The 25,431-nt window shown below is 43.1% G+C and overlaps 3 protein-coding genes across 19 annotated transcripts in view; 2 read left to right on the top strand and 1 right to left on the bottom strand.

Moving 5' to 3' along the window:
- TYW5 (tRNA-yW synthesizing protein 5) overlaps nucleotides 1-3,487 on the top strand; it is a 135,162-nt gene extending 131,675 nt beyond the window's left edge. For 6 of the 9 annotated variants that reach the window (XM_045032293.1, XM_045032294.1, XM_045032296.1 and 3 more), the window contains one exon: nucleotides 2,950-3,484. In XM_045032293.1, the coding sequence (XP_044888228.1) occupies nucleotides 2,950-3,206 (257 nt within the window). In that variant the 3' untranslated portion in view covers nucleotides 3,207-3,484. Of the gene's footprint in view, nucleotides 1-2,949 lie in introns of all 9 variants that reach the window. The other 3 variants (XM_045032298.1, XM_045032291.1, XM_045032290.1) reach the window with 2 other exon arrangements.
- A 12,737-nt stretch (nucleotides 3,488-16,224) lies between these two features.
- On the bottom strand, nucleotides 16,225-24,393 carry C10H2orf69 (chromosome 10 C2orf69 homolog). Of its 3 annotated transcripts, none has more exons than XM_045032983.1 (2): nucleotides 22,808-23,168; nucleotides 16,225-20,306 (listed from the first exon to the last, which is right to left on the bottom strand). In XM_045032983.1, exons 1-2 carry the CDS (start codon nucleotides 23,105-23,107, stop codon nucleotides 19,476-19,478), a joined length of 1,131 nt encoding a protein of 376 aa, XP_044888918.1. In that variant the 5' UTR covers nucleotides 23,108-23,168; the 3' UTR covers nucleotides 16,225-19,475. The 3 variants fall into 3 exon arrangements, with proteins under 3 accessions (XP_044888918.1, XP_044888919.1, XP_044888920.1); XM_045032984.1 differs by lacking the exon at nucleotides 22,808-23,168 and adding an exon at nucleotides 24,250-24,393 and having other exon boundaries at nucleotides 16,231-20,306; XM_045032985.1 differs by lacking the exon at nucleotides 22,808-23,168 and adding an exon at nucleotides 21,657-21,761 and having other exon boundaries at nucleotides 16,231-20,306.
- Nucleotides 23,224-25,431, top strand: part of FTCDNL1 (formiminotransferase cyclodeaminase N-terminal like) — a 39,345-nt gene continuing 37,137 nt past the window's right edge. For 2 of the 7 annotated variants that reach the window (XM_045032990.1, XM_045032986.1), the window contains exon 1: nucleotides 23,224-23,375. In XM_045032990.1, coding sequence (XP_044888925.1) covers nucleotides 23,313-23,375 — 63 coding nt within the window. In that variant the 5' untranslated portion in view covers nucleotides 23,224-23,312. Of the gene's footprint in view, nucleotides 23,445-24,646; nucleotides 24,966-24,991; nucleotides 25,343-25,431 lie in introns of those variants that run through there. The other 5 variants (XM_045032989.1, XM_045032987.1, XM_045032991.1 and 2 more) reach the window with 5 other exon arrangements.

Here is a 25,431-nt window from a genome sequence, read left to right as displayed (position 1 = left end):
GGCAATTCGTCTCTAGGCAATGAACAAAGAGTAATCTGTTAATTACAAGTGATCATTTTAAACCCTAATCCTGGAAATACTGATGCACATGCTAACATTTGCTCACCTAAGTAGTCCCATTGAAGTTACTGGAACTCCTCACCGGCTTAAAGTTAAGCATATGTGTAACTGTCTACAGGATTGGGGCTTGGGCCTACAATCTCTGTGTGCGTTTTAATTGTAATTGTAGTGCCGTTCTAAGCAGTACCTAGGTCATGGATATGGGAACAGGGAAGAATTATTATTATTTGTGGAACCATGAATTTCAACTACTTTATGAAAAAATTGGACCTTATTTTATCATTCTCTGGCTTAGATAAATTCATATAGGATACGTGCATCAGTGGCTATTAGCCAAGATGGCCAGGGACACAATCCCATGCTGTGGATATCCCTAAACCTCCGACTGCCAGAAACTGGGAGTGGATGATGGGGGATGGATCACTGCTAATTGCCCTGTTCTGTTCATTCCCTCTGAAGCATTGGGCATTGGCTGGTGTCGGAAGACAGAAGGATCATTTATCTGACCCAGTACAGCCATTCTTATGTTCTTATTAAGGAAAATGGGGATAGTTATATAAGAAGACAATGTATATACACCAGGAACAAACTTGTCATTCAGCTTTCAGCTGGCCACTGGTGTGCTCATTGCTATGCAGTTTTTTTAAAAAACCCAGACTTTATATTCCGTAGATTAGTGGAAGATATTTCATTTAGTGGAAGCTGTTTCCTATTCCTCCTTTCTTTTGATATTTGTGTGGATTGTGATGTAGAGTTTATGCAAAATCTGTTGGTTTTGTTTAGTATTCATCACTTTGATTCTTACTATGCAACATCACTTAGTGACGTAGGAATTACTTTAAGAAAATATTATATCTAAATTTTGAACAGAACTAAAGGAAGATAGAAGATTACCTTGCAGAGAGAACTGACTTTGTACAGTTAGCTGTAATGTTCCAGATTTTACAAACATTTGCACACGTTTTCTCTTTGATCTAGGCAGTGTAGATCTTCCTATCTGACTTTTGTCGGCAAGTTTTTTCAATTTTGAATCAAATATGCTGAAGCATTATTGATCTTAAAAACTGATATTTATTTTATGTTATTGGATCTTTGTCTATATCAATGTATTTTGCAGCATTTAAAAATATATTTGCCTCTGCATTAGTTTGGCAGATATTGTAAAATGAGACTGATAATTAAAAACATTCAAGATAAATGTCTCAGAAAAAAGAAGACTTTAAGTGGCACCATTTTATGTGAATGAAAAGGGTCTGTGTAGTGGTCCTTAGCCATCCCTCCCTGTCAGTCTCTGAGAGAGCTCACTATGTTGTGCCTATAAGTGCAATGCTCAACAAGGGAATTAGCAGTCAAAGGGCTCTGTGTGGGGCAGAGCAACAAGCAGGCTATGGGCTCTGACCCTCTGGGCAGGGCAGAGTAACAAGCAAGCTAAGGGCTCTGTGAGTAGGAACTGGAGAGTTCCACCACTGAGTGAGCAGGGATCCCACCGAAACACTGATCTAGACTCTGGCAACAAAACTGGACTAATGTCTGGTGTCCCTGGGCTACTTCCTATTACCCCTTCTGAGTATCTCTCTGGCTCCTGGGATTTCTCCATTTCCCAAGGGTACACGGCTAGCGGCAGTCCTGTTACTCCTCCAGGTACTGGTCAGTCAGCTGTCCTTGGCACTGCAGCACTTGGCAGCAGGCGAGAAACATCTGCTCCCTTCCCCAGCTCTTGCACAAGTGAACTGTAGGTCCCGCCTTTTAAACTTCCTATCCTGACCCCTGCATTCAGTGGGGTGGGAGATGAGGGGGAGGGGTGTGGCATGGCATGGTGTGGCTGGTTCAGCTCCGCCCACCAGGGGTAGTAGTATAGTCCCTCCCTGTCAGTCTCGGAGGGAGGCCACGCCCCCTCACTACAGTCCTGAATTTCAGAAAATAGGATTGTTTGGTTTGATTCTGATCTCACATCAGTGTTCCTGCACTGTCTTAAATGGAATTATCGATTTACATTGTTATAAATAGCTTAAAATCAAACTTTGTTTTAAAATGGTAGGTTTCAAATATAACTGCATCCCAAAAAAACTGTAGCAGAAACAGGCATTCTTCGAGAACAAAAGCTGAAGATTGAGTCAAGGAGGTGAACGATGCAGACCCAAAAAACTGATATGTTCATTTCACTAAATATAAAACAAGTAACAAAAACAATATTCCAAAATTGAAATGGGAGAACTAATGCAATGCTGTAGCTTTCAAGTTAAAGCTGACACATGATACATATGACACACACAATTACAAATACAGGCAGTCCAGGCAAAAGTGTCTCAAATGAAAAATCCTTACTATTTGCTGGACCATCAAAAAAGTAGCTGTAGATGAGAAGGAATTTGCAAGGCTGATACTGACTGATATTGGTAATCTAAACTGGCATGTTGAGAATCCATGCAAGTTAAGGTTCTAATTTTGCAAATGTGTATGCAATGAGTGAAGTTACTCATGTATGTAGGTGTTTGCAGGAGTGGAGCCCTTAAAGATTTAGGGCTTAATCCTGCACTCTTTACTTATGCAAGTATTCTCATTCAAGGTAATGGGATAAATGACAAGAATAAGGGACAAAGAATTAAGCCTGTTGACCCTGATCCAGCAAACACTTACCCACTTGCTTACCTTTACATTGACTTCAGTGGGAATACTCATGCATAAAGTTAAGCATGCTTATAAGTATCTTCAGGATCAGGAACTCACTGTTTGATATGCTGTAGCGAATCAGAAGTACCTATACATAAGTGAATGTCAGTGATTATTTCTTATGTCAGTTACAGTTTGAGAAGGTTCAAACATCTTTGTTGTAAATGAAATCAAGTTTTAAATGGCAGTTTATCTTTTTAGACTTTTTTCTTCCTACAGCTTTATGGTTCCATAATGTAATTTCTGAAGAATTTGGAGTGGGAGTGAATGTCTTTTGGAAGCATCTTCCTTCTGAGTGCTATGATAAAACAGACACTTACGGAAACAAAGATCCTACAGCTGCTTCCAGAGCTGTGCAGATTTTGGACAGGGCTTTGAAAACACTGGAGGAACTGCCTGAGGAATATAGGGATTTTTATGCCCGGAGAATGGTTTTACGCATCCAAGAAAAAGCCTATAGCACTAACTATGAATAAACAGTCAACAAGTCAACCAAACTCCTCTGAAAGTAGGGAGAAGTACAGATATGGATACTGTACCTGAAGACACTTTGAGAAGACTTTGATAAAAACAGTAGTGCTCATTGTTTGTGGATGAATACTTATTTCATAGCCCATAGATGTTGTTTTAATAGATCCCATTTCTACTAATCCACATGCAGTGTAGTCTGCTTGATGCAGATGTGGGTCTCATCTGTACAACAGTAAGGGGTCAATTTAAAATTATATACATTATATATATATATATATATATATATATATATATACACATACACATACATACATATATACATACATACATACATACACACACACCCACCCAAGTTTGTGTTATTTAGAACAATCATTTTGTTTCCGGGGGTAGTTTACTTTCAAATAACTATTTCAGAAAATAAATATTCCTGAATAAGACCTAGAGCATTGGCAATTTAAATTCTGTTTTAGATCCTGGTGTCTTCTTCAGAGTGGCTATTGAAAAGAATGTTCCAGCCCAAATGGGTTATTCTCTAGAGTAGTGGAGACTGTTGATCTGTGGGACTTGCACAGCTATAGGAAAAGGCAAGCAACCAGCCAGGGTTCTTGACTAGCTACCTCCCTTTCCTCTAATTATGGGGTGATGAGAAGGAGCTGTGCTCTTAGCAGGACCCAGTCAGGGACAGCAGGTGTGTTCCTGTGGTTCTTCTCAGCAGAGAAAAGAAGGGAAAAGAGAGAGAATGCCTTGTCTGGGTTGTGTGAGTATGTATTTTGCTTACATGCATTAATTTTTAGTTTGAGTAGGTATAAGCTAAAGTGGCACCTCTAGATTTTTTTTCTTTTAATTTCCCTGATTTGGAATTATTTGCAGACAGATTGAATCAACACAAGTCCAAGAAATGGGATTTGTTAGAACCTAAAATGGATGTGAAATCTGGGGCTCCCAGCCATGCTCCAGCTCAACTGAGAGCTGTATTAGACCCGAGTATTGAAAGTTCACAAGTGCTGTCTGTCAAACCTATACAATTCAGGCTCCCTAAAAAGTCAGAGTGAAGGTTAGTTCAATTTCCTTTGTGTGGGGTGTGGAGAGAGAAGGGAGTGCTTGGGTGGCTATAATCAGCAATTCCTTTTACATGTTGAGGAACCACTGGTCTGATAATCAATGTATAAAATACTTCCAGACTGGGGCCTTGTGATTTCTGGATACTCCAAGAGGAGCACTGTTTCCTACACCAACACTTAGTAAACAGGGGGCAGAAATAATGACTGGAGAAACTCATGCAGATATTCTGATGCTTGAACAGAGTCAAATACACATCTCTGGCTGTCTTCATTTAAAAATATGCTCTCTCACAAGATAAGGCTTAGAACTTAACCTTGAGCAGTCTTTTACAGTGAAGTATTTCAATATTAGCTCACTTGGATCTCTGGGCTGGGTTCAGAGAAGGCATGCAGGGACTACTAAATGCATCTCCCTTAATCCCAGCTCAGACGGTAAAAGCTCAGTAAAGACACCATCACCTCTGAGAAGGTCCAAGTGAGCTGATTGCTCTTGGCATGGTTACTGCCCTTGTTCTGAAAGATCTTCCTCTTAATGCTTCTATAACTCAGTCCTATGAGCAACAGCCTGGGAGCAGACACAGAGTATCCACCCAACTTCCTCTTGTGGTGACATCACAGAGAAGGACATCACAGACACCAACAGGAAAGCAAAAACTACAGGCAAAGTTTGCCAGGTTTTTTTTGGTTTAAAGTCATGCTGTAGCTTAAAGAAAAGGACCTGCCAACTTGCATAGTTTTATTATATAAGGAGCCCTATCTCCACAGCTGTTGCTATTGCACCAAACTGCATTACTGCTGACAGCAGCCAGTTGTACAGTACTTGATAAATCAGGGTGAGATTTTTATTCTACAGCTATGGGCTTTGAGAGGAAGGCCCTGGTAATATTGTCATAACTATGGAATCAGTTGGGAGCTCTTCAAGAACTCTCCACTAGTTGAGATGTATTGTGTGACTATATGAATAGAAGTAGCATCTGTCAAGTGGACTCCATTCCTGAGAGACAAGCCTGTTGCTTCCTGATGGATGGAGCTATAATGTTGCTCTTGTTTTGTAAGATGAATGATAAGGGGACATCTGACAAATATGACATGCTGCCATTGTCCATTTAAATATCTGTTACTACTTACAGCGTAAGATAAATGTAGGTGAGGTTTTGTCATTTATCTGCCATTTAGGTTGGTCTGATACTTCCAACAGTGTTGAGAATTGTGACTTGTCAAAAGCTGTTAGCAGGACTAAAGAGGTATGTGCCACTAAGGGATAGAAAAGGGGCTTCCTGCAGAAGCTTGGCCTTGCAACACTGTGCAGATTATTCATCTAAATCCATTTTTGTTGGCAGCTGTAACTTAGAGAAAATAACTTCCCACCATGTGTATGGGCACAATGCCATCCTAATGAATAGGCATGAATGTAACCAGCCGGGCAATCTTGATGTGCATAAGTTATGCATACTGAGGGCAGAATTGCAATCTGAGAACACTGAAACACTTGATTCCTCTAAATTTCCACTTCTGTGGTTAAAAGAACTGCAGAGATAGATGTGGAGGAGGGAGGAATTAAGGTAGGATCTGTGCATCCAGGCACTGGACTTGGAAAGGACTCAAGGACTCTCTCAGATTGGAGCAAAGGATCTCTGGAAAGAGTGTGCAGAGGATCCTGGAGGCCTCTTTGGGAACTGGGGAGAAAGAGAAAGCAGTGTCAGGCTGGGGGCCAAGCTCCACCACAGAATCACTACCTCATTCTGCATCCACCTGTTTTCCACTCTGGTAATTCTGGCTTCACCTGCTCTCAGCGAGACATCAGCAGCTTTCCAGAATGCCAGCCCACAGAGCTGCAGGGGGCTGCACTGTTCCTTCTTCCTCCGTGCCCAGCTCAGTAGATCATTCTAACTTCTGCTGGCCAAATATACCCAAAGGAAGAAGATCAAGCTTGACGTAGTGGTTGGTATCCTCCTTCGGTCACCTGAGCCACAAAGCCATGGCTGGACCCTCTAGGTGCTACAGTAATACAAATAATTCATAAGGACGGAAGGTTGCATCAAGTAGCAGTCAACATGTTACTGATCTGTGAGTGTCAAAGCTTGTAGGTAGGACAATAGTCTTATGGGGGACAGAGGAGGAAAGACTTTGGGGCTGGGCAATAGAAGAGAATGTTAGGCTGGGTTCACTTTCAGATGTTTTGTAACTACAAGAATCCATGTTGGTTCCAAAATGGAGTTTTATGCCCACATGAGCTATGGATTACTTTTCCCACTCTTTTATTTCTTCTGGAGTTCTAAACAACTTCCAGTCGGAATGTTTGTTTGTTTTTCTTTTCCTAAGGGGTTTCCCGCCTTTTCTAAGGGGTTTCCTGGGCAAGTGTATAAAAGGCTGCCCCGGACAGGGCCTCAGGGCTGTCCATCTGAGTGACTGTCAGGGACAGTCACGAGTCTTACCTGCAGGCATCTATCCATCCTAGTGGTAGAAGGGTTAGGGATTTTCTCCAACAGCTTCCTCACCTGTAAAAAGAAGAGAGAAAGAGAAGAAACAACATCTCCCGAGTGTCCCATCTGTTCTGCTTTCCTGTGATCCCGAAGGAACATCAAGGGACTCCTTGGAACTCCTCTCCAAAGGCTTGCCATTAGCCAGAGGATTGAGGTCCCAAGCACCTGCCGTCGCTTTGATCTATGAAGAAGGTTTTTTTAAAATTTGTTTATTGGGTTGAGATTGAGGGGGTAATCACTGTATCATGCCATTTTGCTGTTTATTCCCCTTTTTATCTGTCCCACTCTTTGTTATGAACCCTTCAATACACTTTATTTGATTTTACATTTATTAATTGACTCCTCATTATTTAGGGTGAGAAGGGTCGGGAAGGGATCCTACCAGATGACAGACGCTGGACAGGGAGGCTGAACCTAGGGAGACAGAAAGCATAAGGGTCTCTTGTCTTTATACACACACTCCTTTTGCCTTTCCGTCCTTTTTCCCTTCTAACAAGAAGGGCTCTGTGGATTTTAAATGCTCTTTCTTCTGCTGCGGTCCCCGCTGGTGGAGGTGTTAAGGTTTTCTATAGTACTAATTACTGTAGCATCTAAAGGAATGCCTTAATGGCTTCTAGGCCACAATTGCAGAGCCACAATTATTCAGGATGCAGTTTTGAAATATTTTTCTTCGGTGGCTTTTATTATAAGTAAAAATTCTAACCCCAAATTAATCCTATATGTAACTTCATTGCAATCAAGGGCTGAGATGGCCCAGTGTGGTGTTTGAAATAATTCTCTTGTTTAGTATAGCATGAAGTTTGGGTGAGGGCACAGGATATTTCAATATGTGAACCAAATGCTATAGTAAATGCAGCTATTTGTCTTACACAAACATTCATTTAAACATGCTGTCCACACAACCTGTCTTAAAGTGGCACCATTATATTTTTATATTTAAAAATAGAAACTGATGATGTCCTCTTGCTTCTGGCAACAGTAACTCCCATTCCCCCGCCAGTGTTCTGGTGGAGCTCTCTAGGGATGAATCATTCCCTCTCTATGGCCTCTGTAGTTTAAGGCCTCTCTACAGACATTGCCAATAAGGGTGCCAATTGTGTTGTGGATATTTGTCTAGTAGAAAGTGGTCTGAGATTACCCACAATTCCAGGCAGGTCAATGGAAAAGCTTACAGTTTACCACTACTTGCATGGTCCCATTTTGAACTGGTATCTTAAATCCTCCTTTTTATAACTTTTTTTTAAATGAAGCAATGATCATTCCTTTTCTTAAGCCTATCATCTGAGAGCATTCGTTATCTGTTTTTTTCTTTTGATTGATGATGACCTGATTAGTTGTGAAAATCCTGAAGCTACTATGTAGAAGTAAATTCAGCTTGTTTCATCATATCATATATCGGTGTAAAACTGAAGTAGCACAGTGGTGGATTAGGTCCAACGTGTTCAAGGAATAACTTCAAGCTAAGATGATTAGTGAATATATGTCAACCTAAAATCACAGTTACTAAAATAATATGCTTGGAAGTGGACATGTTAGTGTTGTGTGGGATTTTGCCCTTCTGGGTCCAAAAGCAAAATGGAATTTTGCCACAATAAGCCAGCAAGTTCTGTGCTTGGGTATTTGCCAAAATGTTATTTTTTCTAAGCTGACTACACAAATAATACTAAAAAGAAATACTTCAAATAGCATATATAACATAGCAATAAAGATGGATGATACTGTCATAAGAGAAGGTGAAGTTGAGATAGTTAAATGTAGGCAACCCTCCAAAACACTAGTCAAAAGTTGGCCACCCCCTTATGTTTTGTTACACTGCAACAACATTGGTGACTGACACATCTTAAATGTAAGTGATTTTATTGCAAACCAACATCTGGAAAGAATTTAAAACAATATTTACCCTTGGTAGGATTACTAAGGGCAACTCTTGATTTTAGATAATATCCATTATGTATTTTTCTTAGCACAGTTGCCATGGAAAAGAAAAATCAAATGAAAAACATGCATGTCAAAATATAAATGTCAGACTATTAGCATGGGCTATCTAAACTATCCATCATAAAGCACTGAGCTGGCTGAACAATATGTCACTTTAAAAATTGAAATAAAAACCTCATGTAATGGAATGTCCAACAGACATTTATATATTCATCTCCCCTGCCTATCTTTCTGGCATACATTGTTTTCGATGGCTGTTGACAGGAATGGAGTTTGACCCTTGGTGTTACCCAAACAAGTCATGAAAACATTTGAGATCAGAAGTAGACGAATAGGGTGAGCCCTTCTAAGTGCTTAGGATGAAACTCTACTTGCTTCACTTATACAAGTAGTCCTCTTGGGGGGCTAGTAGCATAAGTAAGGCAAGCTGGATTTTACCCACAGTGGCCCTTATACTAAACTCTGTTAACAGCACCAATGTCCATTATTTCACCACTTTCAAAAATAATTACTTGGCAGGTTTGTCATTTACTCTCTGTACACAGACGTCACTTCCCAACTCCCTGAGTGTGAATGTGTTTTTCCAGTTTAGGTCTCTGGACATCTCGTAAATGCACTGCATAGGCTAAATATGTTACAGATGCACAGCACCCAGCGGCAGTGTATTTCCTATAATGTAGCTTATATACAAGGGCTTGACCCAGAGGCCAATATCAATAAGTGCAAATTCTGCTAATCATAATGGGAAGAATACATGAAATCCTACAATTTCCAAAAATTGATTGGAGTGCAAATACATGTAAGCTTCCTACTTATTTTTGAGACAGCTAATGGTGTGGGGGATAGATTCTGGTCTCTGTCTGAAAGGTTTGACACGTGTTACTCCCTCACAGAGAGACGGAGCAGCAGGGACTGAGAGCAGACTATTTCTTTTTCTGGTGTTTGTGGTGTTAACACATTACTATTTAACATTTTAGAGCGGATTGGAAACACTAAGACAAAAGAACATGCAAACCACCCTGCTGGTCTGTATGGTACTATGGCTCAAGCAAAAATTAGAGGGTATAACCTGCACTAATGCATATTTGTATCGTTTAACTGATAATTTTTGCTGTGAAAGGATTTTTATGTTTCAGAGGTCAAGCTTAAAGCTTTCATTACAGAAACTCAACATTTTCAGCAATAATGGCTGGGGAAGGGAAGTTTTGCTGGAATAGACTTACAGTTGAACCCATTTATCTCGACCTCGGTTAACTTGCCAATCCTATTAAGTCGACGTTTTACAAGTGGAACCGCCAAACTCCCTCTTTGTCTTATGGGTTTCTCATCCGTTATGTCGATTCGCCGAACCCTAATATCTCGAGCCCGGCTCCCCGCGTCCCCGACCCACCGTGTCCCCAGCCGCCCGCTCCCCGGCTCTCCAGCCGCGCAGTTCCCCAGCCGCCCGCTCCCCCAGCCGCCCGCTCCCCGCGTCCCCAGCCGCCCGGCTCCCCGCGTCCCTGACCCACCGTGTCCCCAGCCGCCCGGCCCCGCATACCCGGTCCCTGCCCGGCCCCGCATACCTGGTCCCCGCTTCGGCTGCCGCCCGCCCGGCTCCGCTTCGCCGGTCCCCGCTTCGCCGCCCGCCCGTCCGCCCGGCTCCGCGTCGCCGCCCGCCCCCGCATACCGGGTCCCTGCCCGGCCCCGCCCGCCCGGCCCCGCATACCTGGTCCCCGCTTCGCCGCCCGCCCGGCTCCGCTTCACCGCCCGCCTGCTCCCGCATACCCGGTCCCTGCCCGTCCCCGCCAGCCCGTCCCCGCCCATCCCCGAATACCTGGTCCCCGCTTCGCCTGCCACCCGCCCGCCCGGCCCGCTTACCCGGTCCCGCTTCGTCTGCCGCCTGGCCCGCTTACCGGGTCCCGCTTCTTTGGCTGCCCGGCTCCGGGTCCCCGTCCACGGCCGCCCGGCCCCGCTTCCCCGTCCCGCTTCGCCGGATCCTGCCACGTGCAGGCACCGCGGTAAGGGGGCAGGGAGGGGGTGTTGGAGAGAGGGCAGGGGAGTTCAGGGGTGGGGGGGTGGATAGGAGTTTATCTCAATCATCGGTTATCTCGACGCTTTTTGGCAAACCCCTAGGCCGGCGACATAACAGGGTTCAACTGTAATTTCATGTGGTAGCTACTCCTTTGAAAACCCCACTAGAGCAGTAGTTTTCAACTTATGGTCCTGGGCGTTCGCAGACTACGTCTAAGATTTCCAAAGGGGTCTGCACCTCCATTTGAAAATTTTTAGGGCTCTGCAAATGATTTGTCTTTCCCCAGTTTTGGGATGCCCTGCTGCATTAGTCCCTTGGCCAAACTTTGGTAAACTTTGCAATAACACTTCCTTTGGTGACAGCGATTTGGAAAAGTCTGGCACTCCAGTGCTGAAAAGAACAAGACAACAGCAAACAGAAGAGTGCTCCTCAAAATCTGTTAAAAAAAGGGTTTTGTTTTTTTCTACACGCTGAAGAGAGAAATGTTTGCTTATATTTGAAATGGAGACCTTGAAAGTAGAATATGATATAACTGCATCCACATTAGAGGCTGCAGTTTCTAAATCTATATAGTTAAATCTGTTCAAAAACTGTAGACCAGCCCTTTGACAGGTAATAAACAAAGGTGCTGACTCATGACTGTTTTTAGACAACTGTGAAGGAGACATGCCAAACCCATGAGGAAAAAAAAACAGAAATTGGGCATGGTTTTGGCTTAATTGGCTTGAGTTGCTTGTTGGGCTTGTAGCTGTTTTTTTGTTTTTTTTAAATCAGCTCCTGGCAAGGTGGGAGAGAGTCAAGGGTTCACAGCAGGCCCACCACAGTTCCAGGCTGAACGCCGCGGGGATCTAGTCCCATAGAGTGTTAGGGTTCTTAGGGAATGGCTTGTTTTAAAATGGGATTAGCTTGATGTTTGGCTTATTGTGGAAGTCGGGGTGCTTATTTACCATATGAAAGTTGGCAACTGTGTCGTGAAGGTGTTTCTTACTAGAGATAATACCTTAAAGAGGGCTGTTAGGCTTAATGTTTACAAAGTGCTTTGAGTTCTTTGTCTGAAATGTACTGTAGAAGTGGAAAGGAGTGTTACTGTTCTGTGAGATATCTTTTGAAAGAGTTACCGAAGTCAAGGCTACTTTGGAAGGCTGAGAGAGAGCCTGAGAGAACAAGACCACAGACCTGCCTGTTTGCATGGAAAGTGTTATTTGAACAGCTAGGAGAGCTTTCCATTAAACCAGTCCAGAGCCCGTTTGTACATAAGAAATGCACCTGAGAACCGAATTGCTGGACTAAGAGCATGTTTCCTAGAGAACACTTGGGGTGTGGGTGGGTAGAAACAAACAGGGAGCTGAGTTTTTATTGGGAGAAAAGGTGTACTCCACCATGAAGTCAACTATCCTCTACAAGACTTTTGTCTTGAATATAGTCAATCAAAAGGGTTTCTTCTAGATGGGGGTAGGCAACCCTGAAGGCGGCACACAAGCTGATTTTCAGTGGCACTCACGCTGCCCAGGTTCTGGCCACTGGGCCGGGGGGCTCTGCATTTTAATTTAATTTTAAATGAAGCTTCTTAAACATTTTAAAAGCCTTATTTCCTTTACATATAACAATAGTTTAGTTATATATTATAGACTTATAGAGACCTTCTAAAAATGTTAAAATGCATTACTGGCACGCGAAACCTTAAACTAGAGTGAATAAATGAAGATTCGGCACATCACTTCTGAAAGGTTGCCGATCCCTGGTCTAGATTCAAGGATATTAGTAATTTAGATCTGTTTAAATTCAAGTATCATTACTAGTGGAGGGATGGTGATGGGAATTGTAGTAATGAAATGCTTGTTACTACATCATTTATATCATTATGGAATATAAACGTAGTATCACAAATGAGAAAACAGCATGGGGCTGTCTTTTCATAGTGCTCAGCACCTACAGTTTTAGAGCAGCTGTGCTCTCATTTAGGCACTTAACTGAAGTGGTTAAAGTACTCATCTCACAGCCACATCCACTGTTCTCAATGGCCCCAATTCAGGAAGGCACTTAAGCACATGCGTAAGTGTTTTCCTGGATAGGGTTGCTTTCCAGAGTCAGGGCCAATGGGAGCTGTTGGATGCTAAACTCCTTTGTTAATCTGGTCTATGTTACCTTTATGGAAAGGGTTAACATTTCCATAAAGTGATTTCAACTGATCTTATTAACTTCCTAATATACTTTCACATTTGTGAGCCCCTACTGTGTTGAATGATTAAATTAAAACTACTAGAAAGCTCTCATTAGAAATGTTAATCAAACAGTGTGGTGACTAACTGCCCTTCAATTGGCACTAAACTACTGCTTGAAGTAAAATATTAGTAATGTCAATTATACTTCCACTCGTAACTCTTCCTCTACTCCAGCTTCCTCCCCTCCCCAGTAAAAAATTAAACCCTAATTAAACTTTAATAGTCAGACTTCAGTTCAATCAAAATAAAACGTCACCAGTCGTTGTTTAAATGAATGTCACTGTCCTACATTTCTGGCATTAAGTGTACTTAGGTTGTAAAGTCTACCTGAATCCCTAAATCTTTGCTAATGAAGCATGCTGCTTTTTGGAACACAATTTGGAGGGAATTAAACACACACACACACACACACACACACCCCACGCTTGAGGAAAAATAACTTTCACTAGTGGTAATTTTTGGAAACAGTAACTTTTACATCACATTTGAATTAAAATTAAAAAAGATGAACACTCAGTTCTGAACTACGTATTTAGTCTCTAGCTAACAATGTTGGGAATCTGATGTAGGGCTAACTCCCCTTTTACCATCATGAATCAAGGTTTTCCGAGTTCATCCAGTGAAGTATTTATACTGTATCTATGGCATGTTTCTTGAACAGGAAAACCGTAAAGGATGCAGTAGCTTCAGTTACATAATTTCTGAAATATTAAGGACAAGATTTGAGGGAATAACCAAAGTGAATCTCTTGTCCAATATGAGATGCACAGGTTGTTCTCAGAGGAGCTCAAATATATTTTACTTTTAACTGTGTCTCTTTCCAATTCAGATATGATGGGAAACATTTTACTATCAGCTGGAGATGAATAGAAAAGCAAAACCTCATTCCAGGCAAATGAAAGGCACAACTATTTTGAAAAAATCCCAACTCACCCACCCACCCAATATTTGTTTCCTTGTAAGAAGCTGGTGTGGAAAACCCCATCCTGGAATGCTGGCACAGTGAGCAACCTCCTCTTGATCTCTGCTTACAGCTCTCACATCTAAGCTCCAGTCTCTTTAATCCTCTATTTCAGTTAAAGAAACTCACTGTACCTCCCCCAAGAGACCATGAAGGAATGGGGAGAGTATTAGAGGAGGACATTTTTTCAAACATCTCTCACAAACAGATGCTTCCTTTTCAACATTAAGAATAATGGAAATTGTATTTGTACTGTGGGCTCTCTCTGCTTGAGCTTTGTTTTTAATACGTAAAGTACAAAATGAGCTAAATCCAGTAGTAAGCAAACTAAGCTAATCACAGATCACAAAAACCTGGGGTACTTTGAAAAGATAAAAAGCAAATCAAGATTTTGGTTCCCAGTTGATGACATGTAAATGGATTTACTAATGCCATTATTTTGAACTTTTGGTGTGTCAACCCTGCTACACAAGCAGGTCACTGGAGACATGCTGTTTGCAACTAAAGATCAAAACTCTCTCCAGGGTTCTTTAGTATCAGCACTCAGTTCAAATCCTCAGGTTATCCCCCCCCCCGAATACATCACCATTTGAAGTTTACTCTTCTTTTGTCTGTTCTATCATGTCTGTCCAAAACAGAAGATTTTTCATTTTCCTTAAATCAATAACCTTTGGGACTATGTTGAGGTATTATACAAAAAGGTAGATATGAAAGATAATTTCAACCCACCCACCCCCCCTCAATTTTTTTCAGGGTTGCTAGACAAATGGATGCAGAGGAATAAAACAGAAACAAAGGATAAACTTAAGTACCCAGGACAAGACAGCACCATTCTTGAGTTATATTCCCACCCAGTATTTTCCTGAAAGTTGAATGCATCTCTTTAAAAGTACATAATGTGAGGTAAGCAGACTCGTGGGTGTTTATGGAGGCAAGGTAAGAGATAAGTAGCATGGCTAAGCTAAAATGAATTAAGATCTCATCTTGTAAATAGCCTCCTCTGGGTCCTGGTAGCAGCACAGAGAGGTAGGATTAGACTGGATGTCATTTCAGTCTAGTACTGAGCTACAATTGGAGTGAACTGTCAGCACCACTTCATGCTAGCAGTAAGAATTAGTGTACCATGCAGTAGCCATAGACATAGGTGCTGATTCTGTGGGTACTCCAGGGCTGGAGCACCCACAGGGAAAAATTAGTGGGTGCTCTGCACCCACCGGCAGCCAAGCTCCCCCCACACCTCCTTCTCCCCCCCATGAGCGCACTGCATCCCCGCTCCTCCCTCCCAGTGCTTCCTGCCCCCCATTGCCTAACAGCTGTTTGGTGGCACTTAGGACTTTCTGGGAGGGAGGGGGAGGAGCAGGGACACAGCCCACTCAGGGGAGGATACAGGGCAGGGACTTGGGGAAAGAGGATGGAATGGGGGAGGGCGCTCAGGTGGGAAAGGCAGGGTGGGGCTAGGACTTTGGTGAAGGAGTGGAATGGGGGCAGGGCCAGAGGTGGGTCCAAGCACACACCAGGCAGAGGGGAAGTTGGCGCCTATGGCTGCAGAAGGCCCTATCTGCAGTGCAGAGGTTGCACAACCCCTACATGTAACAAAGCCCAACTTGCAGGGGTTGGGACTAGGCCTATAAATCTGTGATTACACAGTTCCACACTCCTCCTTCCCCCAATCCACAACAGGTGTACAGCCAGTGTATTCCTTGGACAGTCTTCCAGAAAGAAATTGAAAAGACTGGGACTGTTTAGAAGAGACAGAAGGGATATGAAACCAGTATACAAAATGATAAATGGCAGAGAGAAAGTAGATTTGAAACTTTATCCACCCTCTGCCACAAAATCAGGAACGAGGGGCATTCAAAGACACTGAGCTAAAAAGGATGAGCTGAAGAATCCACTGTGTGGAAGGTGGAAACTAGGACTAACTGAACAAGGAAGGTGTGATGAAGAGACCAGGGCAGGAGCAGGGGTAGGGAGAAAGACCAAGACCCAGTTGGAGAGCCCAAGGGGGGGGGACACACTGCAAGAGGCCTGCAATGTACATTACAGCATCTAGACATACTGTAGTATCTAAATTATCAAAATGCCTGTACTACTGTACAGTGGTTAATTATCTGACCACTTCTCAAGGGAGCTTTTCGCTTTAAACTGTTACAGTAGAACAAACTAGGATAGTTTCACTGCTTAACCTGCTGTACCACAATTCCATCATAATTTACATTCAATTTTAGTACAAACCTACACTGTTACATTTGCACTTGTGTAAAGCATCTTGATTGTTTTATGGTTCATTTAGTCACCTTTAGAATTTTTTTAAATAAAAGATGGCATAATTAAATGGATACAAATACAAATAAGTGTTCAAATTTAATGTTTGAATGGTATTTTTACACATATCCTCACATATGTTGGTGCTATCTCAGTAAAACAAAGGGGGATTAAAAAAAATTGCTACAGCGAAGTTTCCGAGATTTGAAAATATATACACTTCTACACTAAATAGGTAATGAGGAACCTTGACAGTTTCACAGAGCTGAATCTTGTTCTAAAGGGCATTTTACTATATACAGTTAGGCGAAATATTTTACTGTCCCTCAGGCCAAACAGCAGACCACCTTATGCTTTTCTTAAGTAAGCCACTTTGACAACATTCAATACAAGGAGTACATGAACACAAATCCACAAAGTATACCTCACACCAGTTAACTGCAGATTCCTTGTTTAATATAGTTAGTTTTACATTCACACTGAGGTGGTTTCCCCCATAAAAATTAATTTTCCACATTGTTTGCACATATTTTTAGCATGCACTGAAGTGAATGACAGAGGCACAGTCCAAAAGAACACTGCAACTGTCTAGAGAGTGAAAAAACAGCCAAAATATTTCAAATTAAAAAACAGGGACAAATAGCAAATCTTAGAACAAGAACCACTCTTAAAGATGGAAACGCATTTTATAAGAACATTTATCTTCAAAGTAACATGGAAACTATAATATGATCAAATGTACTGGCTATTGTAAACCACTTCTGTTGTACTGATTCAGATTTCCTTAGGACAACCATCCAGACACCTAGAGGGCACTGCCAACCAGTATAAATAGCTCTTTTCACAGGTTTGTAATATCCTTTTAAAAGTGAAGGTTTCCACTTTGGCTAGCACTGAATATTGTTTTGAAATGTGCCTATTACAGAATAAACAATTCTCTTTTGTGTACCAAGATTAATAACTGCACGACTTTGGAAAAGATTTTTCATTACACGCACACACACCCACCCACCCCACCAGTAAGGAACATAAGATGTATTTTTCAGTCTAAGCATGGATGATTTGCTTAAGACCTCTCAATTAGTAGATTTTTATTAAACAGGCTACAAAATGTGCTTTGTTGTCTTTAAAGCATATATTTCAAATAGAAAAACCCTGATTCCCACTTGTGTAGTTAAGAGTGCTACCAGGGGTAATCCTCTATTTCGGAATGTGTATATAAAGAAGGGTTATTAAAAATATATTGAAAAGATAGTCAATAAGTAGTGCTGGCTAAAGCTTCCAATGAAACTTGAACAGCAGAAGCTGGATATCACATCCTTGTGGAAAGTTTAATGATTATGAATTCATTTTACATACTATATACTATAATTTTCTCTGTTGTTTAAAGCACTTTAATGTATAATTACTGAATAGGCTAATTTTTTTGTTCACTCATGAGCAAACATTTAAGCCTGTTTAAGTAGATTTAATCTCAACAGGTAGCTTTACTCTGAAAAGTGACTCTGTAAAACATGGTATTTAGTGTGCAATGTTTTTCACTTGCTTCCATATCAATTGCGCTAAGTTGTCAAGTTAAAAATATTTCTCTAGAGTCTAGCTTGGATTTTTCATTCTTGCACACCACCATCAGTAAGATGTGTACATGCCAAATTATGTTTGTGACATCCATTTAACCTCCAGTGTTCTTACAAAGGGGTAGCTGAGGGGAATTAAACAATTATGTGATTATGCATGAGGGGAAAAAAGAATCCAGCCCCCCGCTTTCAGCATTGTAGGGCTAAAAGAAGGAAAAAGTCAAAACTGTCACTAAGCAAGCAGATATAACCCTAAGTAAGGAACAAGTTGAGTATGATGCAATTTGTACATTCTCTTTTCAAAGTAGACCCACACTAACTTTTGGTAGCTCCATCTTCATAACCAAAGGTTGCTGTAACAATTGTTTTACGTACTTCCAGACAAAAATATTTTTTCAAACAACCATTGGTTCATCAACAGCTGTGGCTATCTTTAGGGTTATGATTTTCCAAGCCAAGATTCATTTATAACCTGGATAAATATGAAAAAGACTTGTAAGGCAACAGATTCTATCCCTCACCCATCTTGTAGTAGTTTTGAAATACATTCAACTTTTGTGCCTAAACTAGCTGACAGCATCCTTTGTACTTATCTAGTTTTGCACTTTGGTCAGAAAAAAATTGCATAGAAAATTATGCTTCTGAAAATAAAGCTGTAGAGCTCTTTTGTGTGTGTGCAATATACTAACAAACGTTCATGGTTCTACAAACTGATCTTTCAAAACTCTTTGTGAAATTAAGAACATGTTCTAGAATTTACCATATAACTTGCAATATATTTCATGGCTTGATTTAGATGAACAGCAATTTGTTACAGATTTCAAAAAGGGCCCAAGTTTCAGATACAAACAGACTGACACACCTCACAGGTAACTGTTATAGTCAAAGCATACAAGTTGTAAAAGTTAGTCAAGCCTCAAGGGAATGTTGAAACAGTAAACTAAACACTAACGAGCTTTCTTGGTCATTTAAAAAATTATACCTACATGTTTAATATTCTCTAGTCCCCAAATGAAAGGCTACACAATGGCAGATGGTTAGCAATTAGTTAATGGAACTTTCATAAGCACCTTGCCCTTTCCGTGGCTATTAGGAAGAAGAGACTGGCACCATTATTCCAAAAGTAAATGTCATTTTTACTTTTGCTTCATTTACGGAAAAAGTTACAGAACTAGCAGATTTAAACTACCCAGATAGTACAATTTGCACTGAAGTATATAACCAAGACTGTTCCAACTATCATTTTTTCCTTTATGCCAAAAAGCTAAAAGATTCTTGTCTTCTACTGGCAGAGGTCAAAATTAGGTTTCCCCAATAAAAGTGGCCTGACATTCAGAGGTACTGAGCATCTACAACTCCTACTGACAGCAATATATGACTTAGGCTCCTAACTTCAGGCAGCAGGGTTGAAAATTTTGGCCACAGAAATCAGTTTCAGATTAAATACAAACATTTTACACAAAAATGTCCATCTGTTACATTAAAAAATACATCTATATATGGACAGCTGTTACTTTTTCCCCCGAGTGTCATACAATCTCTCTTGCTATAGGAATATCAGCAAAAGCATCTAGGCTCTTTTGCCAAGCCTCCTCTTAAACCACATGAATTTATATATATACAGATTAACACATTAGAATGAATTTAGTGCTCTTCTTTAGAGACTGTCAGCGCGCAACAAATTGTAACCATACAAGATTTATAATGTCAAAAGTGCTTTTGCAAAGAACAGTACACACGTGTATTCAAAGTCTCAAAATACTTCATGAACTCTGAAGTGGTTATCTAAGGAAGGGACTTCATCTGCAAAATGAAGCAGTTTGTTTACTTGCACACCAAATTCTTCAAGAATCTGCAAAAATGTCTTGTGCTCCTTCCCAATCCATGACCTCATTGTATCAAACACTTGGTAAGGTGTAACATGAGCATGAACTGCAATCCCTGTCTCCGCAAATTCTTTCAACACTTCAGGGTCAGTAACCCAAGTATTGCTTCCTCCAGAGTGACCACCATCCAGCCAGTAAAATGCTCTTATATTTTTTATAAAGGCATCTGTGTTCTTGTCCTTTTTAGCTTCTTTTAACTCATAAAGCAGCTGGTTCAAAACCACACACCCTTTACTGAAGCCAATCAAAGTAAATGATGCTTCACCTATAGCAGATGGTGTACCAAAACTCATAGCAGAATTATCAGAATGTTCCCAATTTCTCTCTCTCTCTGATGCTGGACAACCATTTGTAGTAGGAACAGATTTTGACTTAACAGCTATTGTTTCATCCTTGTTGAAACTATACATACTCTTTTGGGACAGCAAAATGTTCTGGGTGATACTGAATGCATTAACTAGCAATGCATGAAGGTGTGTGAAAGCTCCAAAGTCACTGCTGTGTTCTGGTGCTCCAAACAAATTGCTTGCCACAAAATTATCATAGCAGCTGAATTTGTGCAGATGCATACGGGAACATTTTATAACCCAAACATAACTATTAGGGAATCGGCGAGCGAGTATAGTAGCAATGTTTTCTAAACTCCAGCACTCCCATTGAAAGTTTTCTGGATGGCAGGCCATAACGTCATGATAGTTCTGAAAGAAACGAGACAGACAATACATTACTATGTTGTAAGAGTGCAGTGCTTCTGGTGAGCAAAGGTTTAACTTTTGGTTTGTTTCACACACACTACCACAAGTACTTATGGAAAGGGCTATGGCTGGCTGCTAGAGAGGGATACATGATTGTCTTTGGGAAAGTATGTCTCTGAGACATTCAATACCCAAGATCACAGGATGGTTAATCTCCAAAATGGGAAGCACGTGTTTTCTTTCTGATAAGTAAGATATGTAAACTTAAACAAGTCTTAAAGAAAAGATGTTGCTCACTGCACACATATTATAGCAAAATGTTACCCAAATTCAGCATTCAGTCTCCAAGTGTTGATTTTTATTGTGTTCTGGTGAATTCCCACTTCAAAAGGCAAAGATTCTGTAGACTACAGATTACATTAAATTATATTCAACCTCACAAAAATACTAAATCACCATTATTGTTTGACCTTTAAATTTAAAATGTAAAACTATTTTAACAACATTTTAAGGATAAAAATACACAGGAAACTAATCAAAGACATAATTGATCTCATTTCTTTTTAAGATAGGTAATGCATTCTACTTATATCCACCTGGCTAGCAGTGCAAACAAAAACAACTCTCAGAAATATGGGTGGTCTTCCACAGCCCTATTTCTATTAATGGACTAGAACGGATTAGCTTTTCATGAAGAATAATGCAAGAGAAATGACACACGACTCTTGACAAACCAGACTTTGTCCTCTGTAAACTAGGTCTATGATTCTTTGCACAGTCACAAACCTTAAAAAGCAAGATAAAATTTTGTGCAGGTTTTTTTGCTTCATTCTGGTTATGGAGGAGGAAAAGGGTTTTTTCCCCTAACAAAAAGTTACTCTTCTACTTTCTTCACCATAGAAATATTGAAGTCAATAGGACTACTCAGAGACAAAGCTAAATATGTGGGTAAGCCTTTACAGGATCAGGGCCTCAATCTCTTTGAGTCATCTGTGCAATAAATAATACTTCATTACCTCAGAAATACGTTGCGAGTATGAATTTGTTAGTGACTGTAAACCACTCAAATGCTCCCAACTGCCACAATAAGTTATTGTAACTGAACATCTCAATTATTGATACCAGTGTCAAGAACTTTCAGGCCAAGAAACATTAATTACTGGTTTTAGGTAAGAGTTTCTGTGAAAGAACAAGCCTATGAGCCCTGGTTCAAGCAGTTTATAAACTTCACCTGTGTAGCTTATTAGCTTCCAAATCTAAATAGCCAGACTTAACATTTTATAATGCATTAATGCATGGGGAGTTACTGTCAGAAAAAGAGAGAGTTATCTTCTTAGCATATGTGCAACGTACCTCAGGTTGCTCGTGACCAGAGTGCATCACTGAATTTGGTCTGCTCGTTGGATCTTTAGCTTGCCCAGGCACTGACAGGGAGCACAACATGAATGCTGATCCATGCCCGCTTCCCCTCTGTTAACTGAACCTTAAACCAAGCACTCAAGAGCCAGAAGACTACAGGAGCTAATGCTGCTCCACAGTTTGAGATTTACCATGTCCTGTTTCTTGTTAGATTTATTACATTACTGATGATAACGTATGGGTAAATTGCTAACATTCTAGAGCAACCTTAATTTTTGACCACTCCATTTCACACCAATCTTGTTTTATTAGATTTTTAAAATAATTTTCATACATATGCACACATCATCTTAGTTAATTCTATTTTCACCCTAACAAAACAATTCAATTGTACAATAGGGAGCTGTTCACTCTAACCAGAACTGCAGTGCGCACACTACAGAGAGATGAAACAAATCAGGCATCAACTTTCACTCTACTTAACTGTAAAAACTCTCACAGTATCCAAATGTAAGTAGCTCCCAGTAGATCCAAGCACACAATACATTTAACATTGAGTTGCAATACATACCCTATAAGATAATCACACTAATAGGCCACACTAGTGGGCAGGACTGTATTTATCTATCTATAGCAGCATTTTTATAATGCTTGCCATAAGAACGGCCATACTGGGTCAGACCAAAGGTCCATCTAGCCCACTAGCCTGTCTTCCAACAGTGGCCAATGCCAGGTGCCCAGAGGGAATGAACAGAACAGGGCATCACCAAGTGACCCATCCCCAGCTTCTGGCAAACAGCGGCTAGGGACACCATCCCTGCCCAAAGGAGCAACATTCCCAAGTGCACCACTTCACAGCAGTGTATGACCTGTTTGTAATGGACACGCTGACAGGTGCTAGGAGCGCAGCACGCGACGCCAGTCTGAAAACGCCCCAACACACCATAACGCGCCTCGCCTCGCCAGAGTGGGTTTAGCCTGACTTAGCAGCACAGGGAGCCCGCACCAGGGCTGCCGCCCCGCGTCCCTCTGAGTGGGGCAGGAGGCGGCCCCGCCCCCATGAGTCTGCGCTGGGGGAGGGAACAGCGCGGGGCAGCGAGTCGGGCTGCTCGGCCCCTCTCCCCGCCCGCCCCGCCGGCCGGTACCTGCACGTCCCCCGGGAAATAGACGACATGATGCCGAGGCGGCTGCGGCTGCTCCGGCGGCGGCGGCAGCAGCAGCAACAGGTCGTTGGCTCTGCCGGGGTCGGCGCCCGGCACCTGCGGCAGCCGCAGCCAAGGGGGGCTCAGGCGGGCGGGGGAGGAGCCGCCGCCCGAGGGCCCCGCCCCGCAGCTCGGCGGGGCTCGGCACAGGCTCATGGCCCGGGACAGGCAGAGGAAAGCCGAGCCGACCAGGCCCCTCAGCACCGAGCTGGCGGCGGGCGAGCAGCGCGAGCGCCTGCTCATAGGAGCCCCCAGCCCCGCGCTGGGCCTCGCGCCGCGGCCGCAGCACCAGGCCACACCTGCCGCCGGCCTACAGCGCATGCGCGAGCCGAGGGGCGGTGCCGTCGGAGCGGAGGGGATAGGTCCTATCCGCAGAGAGAGATTTAGGGGCGTGGTCTGGGGGAGCTCTCCCCCTATTGGCGGTTTCGCTTCCCGCGTCTTCTTGGAAATGGAACAGGGGAAAGACCAACGTGAAAGGGCTGAGAGGGGATGGCGATACGCATGCGCACAGGTTCTGTTCGTGTCCCAGACCTTTTCCAACGGGCCTAACGGCTCCCTCGTAAGGGAGGCGGCAGTACAAGTAAAAGCGATAACTGCCCGTTGCTGACCCTGCGGCCAGCGCAGGAGGGGGGATGGGAGGCAGCCAGGCCCAGAGGGTGCGCGGCCTGCCTGGGCCCGCTGCCCCGAACGGGTCCGACCGCCCCGCAGCTGCCCAAGGCTCTGGGAGGGAGTTTGGGTGCGAGCTCTGGTCTGGGGCAGGGGATTGGTGTACCGGGGGGAGGGAGTTTGAGTGCAGGATGGGTGGGGCTAGGGTGGCCAGACAGCAAGTGTGAAAAATCAGGGTGGGGGTGGGGGGTAATAGGTGCCTGTGTAAGAAAAAGCTCCAAAAATCAGGACTGTCCCTATAAAATCGGGACATCTGGTCACCCTAGGTGGAGCTCTGGGAGGGAGTTTGGGTGGGAGCTCTGGTCTGGGGCAGGGGTGGGGCTCTGGGAGGGAGTTTGGGTGTGGGAAGGGTGGGGCTCTGGAAGGCAGTTTGGGTGGGAGCTCTGGTCTGGAGCAGGAGATTGGGGGGCAGGAGTGGGGCTCTGGAAGGGAGTTTGGGTGAGAGCTCTGGTCTGGAGCAGGAGATTGGGGGGCAGGAGTGGGGCTCTGGAAGGGAGTTTGGGTGTGAGCTCTGGTCTGGAGCAGGAGATTGGGGGGCAGGAGTGGGGCTCTGGAAGGGAGTTTGGGTGTGGGGTCTAAGCTGGGGCAGGGGGTTGAGTGTGGGAGAGGGTGAGGGTTGCAGTGCTTTCCTTGGGTGGCTCCCGAAAGTGACCTACACCCCCCTCTGGCAGACGCTCCTAGGCAGGGGGCTGGAGGGGTCTCTGCACACCGCTGCTTACAGGCAGTTGGCAGGGTCGGCACTCAGAGTGGGTGCAGTGTGTGATTAGTCCCCCTCTCCCGCCCAGGGGCCGCAGGGGCGCGCTGGCTACTTCCAGGAGCGGGCAGGCAGGAAGCCGCCTTAGCACCATTGCACTGCTGGAGGTGGTGGGGGGGACCCCGGGCCCTTTTTAATTGCCCAGGGTGGCAGGCGGGGCCTGGAGAGAGACCTGGCCCCTAACTTTGGTGGAGCTGGGCACCTGTGCTTTCATATTGGTGGAGCACGGGCCCATACAACTCGCCGCCCCTGCACAGGACTGCATTCAAGCAGCATGGCATCACAACACAATGCTGGGTTAGGATAGGAGATGTCACAGCAGCACCATGTTAACATAGTATTATGTCACAGTGCTTCATTGTGATGCAGTGTTGCAGTGCCAAGTGAAATGAGCATTATATCAAGCCATGATGTCACAGCACTATGTAAAAATTGTTGCATGTCTCAATGTGATGTCATGGCCACAAGTTGAAAAATCCATGTCACAGAGAGTGATAGTACTATGTTCAAATAATACCTTGTTGAGTTGCTATGTTATGGTTAATCAGCCCCTGTGTGAATCACGATTTCACAGACTGCATGGAAATCCTGAAATTATACCAATACCGAGATTTGTCCAACCACAAGTAGGCAGAATTGAGGAATGTCTGCTTCTGTGTCCCCACTGTTGGAAAAATCATGGTATTGGGCTAATTTGATTGTTGGAGGTTTGCTTCCTTTCTGGCCGGCTGATAGGAGAGGGGGCTGGTGCTGACAATGTGTGGCCATTAGGAGCCTCCACCTAGCCTAAGACATTTTGAAATTTATTAAATTAATAGAGGACAATGTAATGGGATGGCCAAACCCCACACTGGCCCAAAAGGGTTAAAGGACAGTACTCATCTCAGGTAGCTCCAGCCATCCAAACCTGCAGGGCATGCACCAAATGGAGATGAAGCTTAGAAGGGAGCAACTCAGCTGAGATGAGGGAGGAAGATTGACCTATTTATCCTGAGGGCTGCTGAAGAAGCCTCCCTGTGAGGACAAAGACTGCCTGCTGAGGCCGATTGGGGCTGAAGGTTCACTTGTCTTTTTCTATCTCATGTTGGGCTTGCAAGATGTAGGGGGAGACAGTAGGAAGTGATCCAAGGAGGCAGCTCTGGGGGCA

This window comes from Mauremys mutica, chromosome 10 (assembly GCF_020497125.1).
Source record: "Mauremys mutica isolate MM-2020 ecotype Southern chromosome 10, ASM2049712v1, whole genome shotgun sequence".
Lineage (NCBI taxonomy): Eukaryota > Metazoa > Chordata > Testudines > Geoemydidae > Mauremys > Mauremys mutica.
The sequence above is the reverse complement of the archived record's forward strand: the minus strand, read 5'-3'. Positions and strand labels throughout refer to the sequence as shown.

Excerpts from the sequence above, each read along its gene's own strand:
- C10H2orf69 (XM_045032983.1), bottom strand. The coding sequence starts at position 23,107 with ATGAGCAGGCGCTCGCGCTGCTCGCCCGCCGCCAGCTCGGTGCTGAGG. Across the intron at positions 20,307-22,807 it reads ATTTCCCGGGGGACGTGCAG|AACTATCATGACGTTATGGC; the intron begins GTACCGGCCGGC and ends CGTTTCTTTCAG.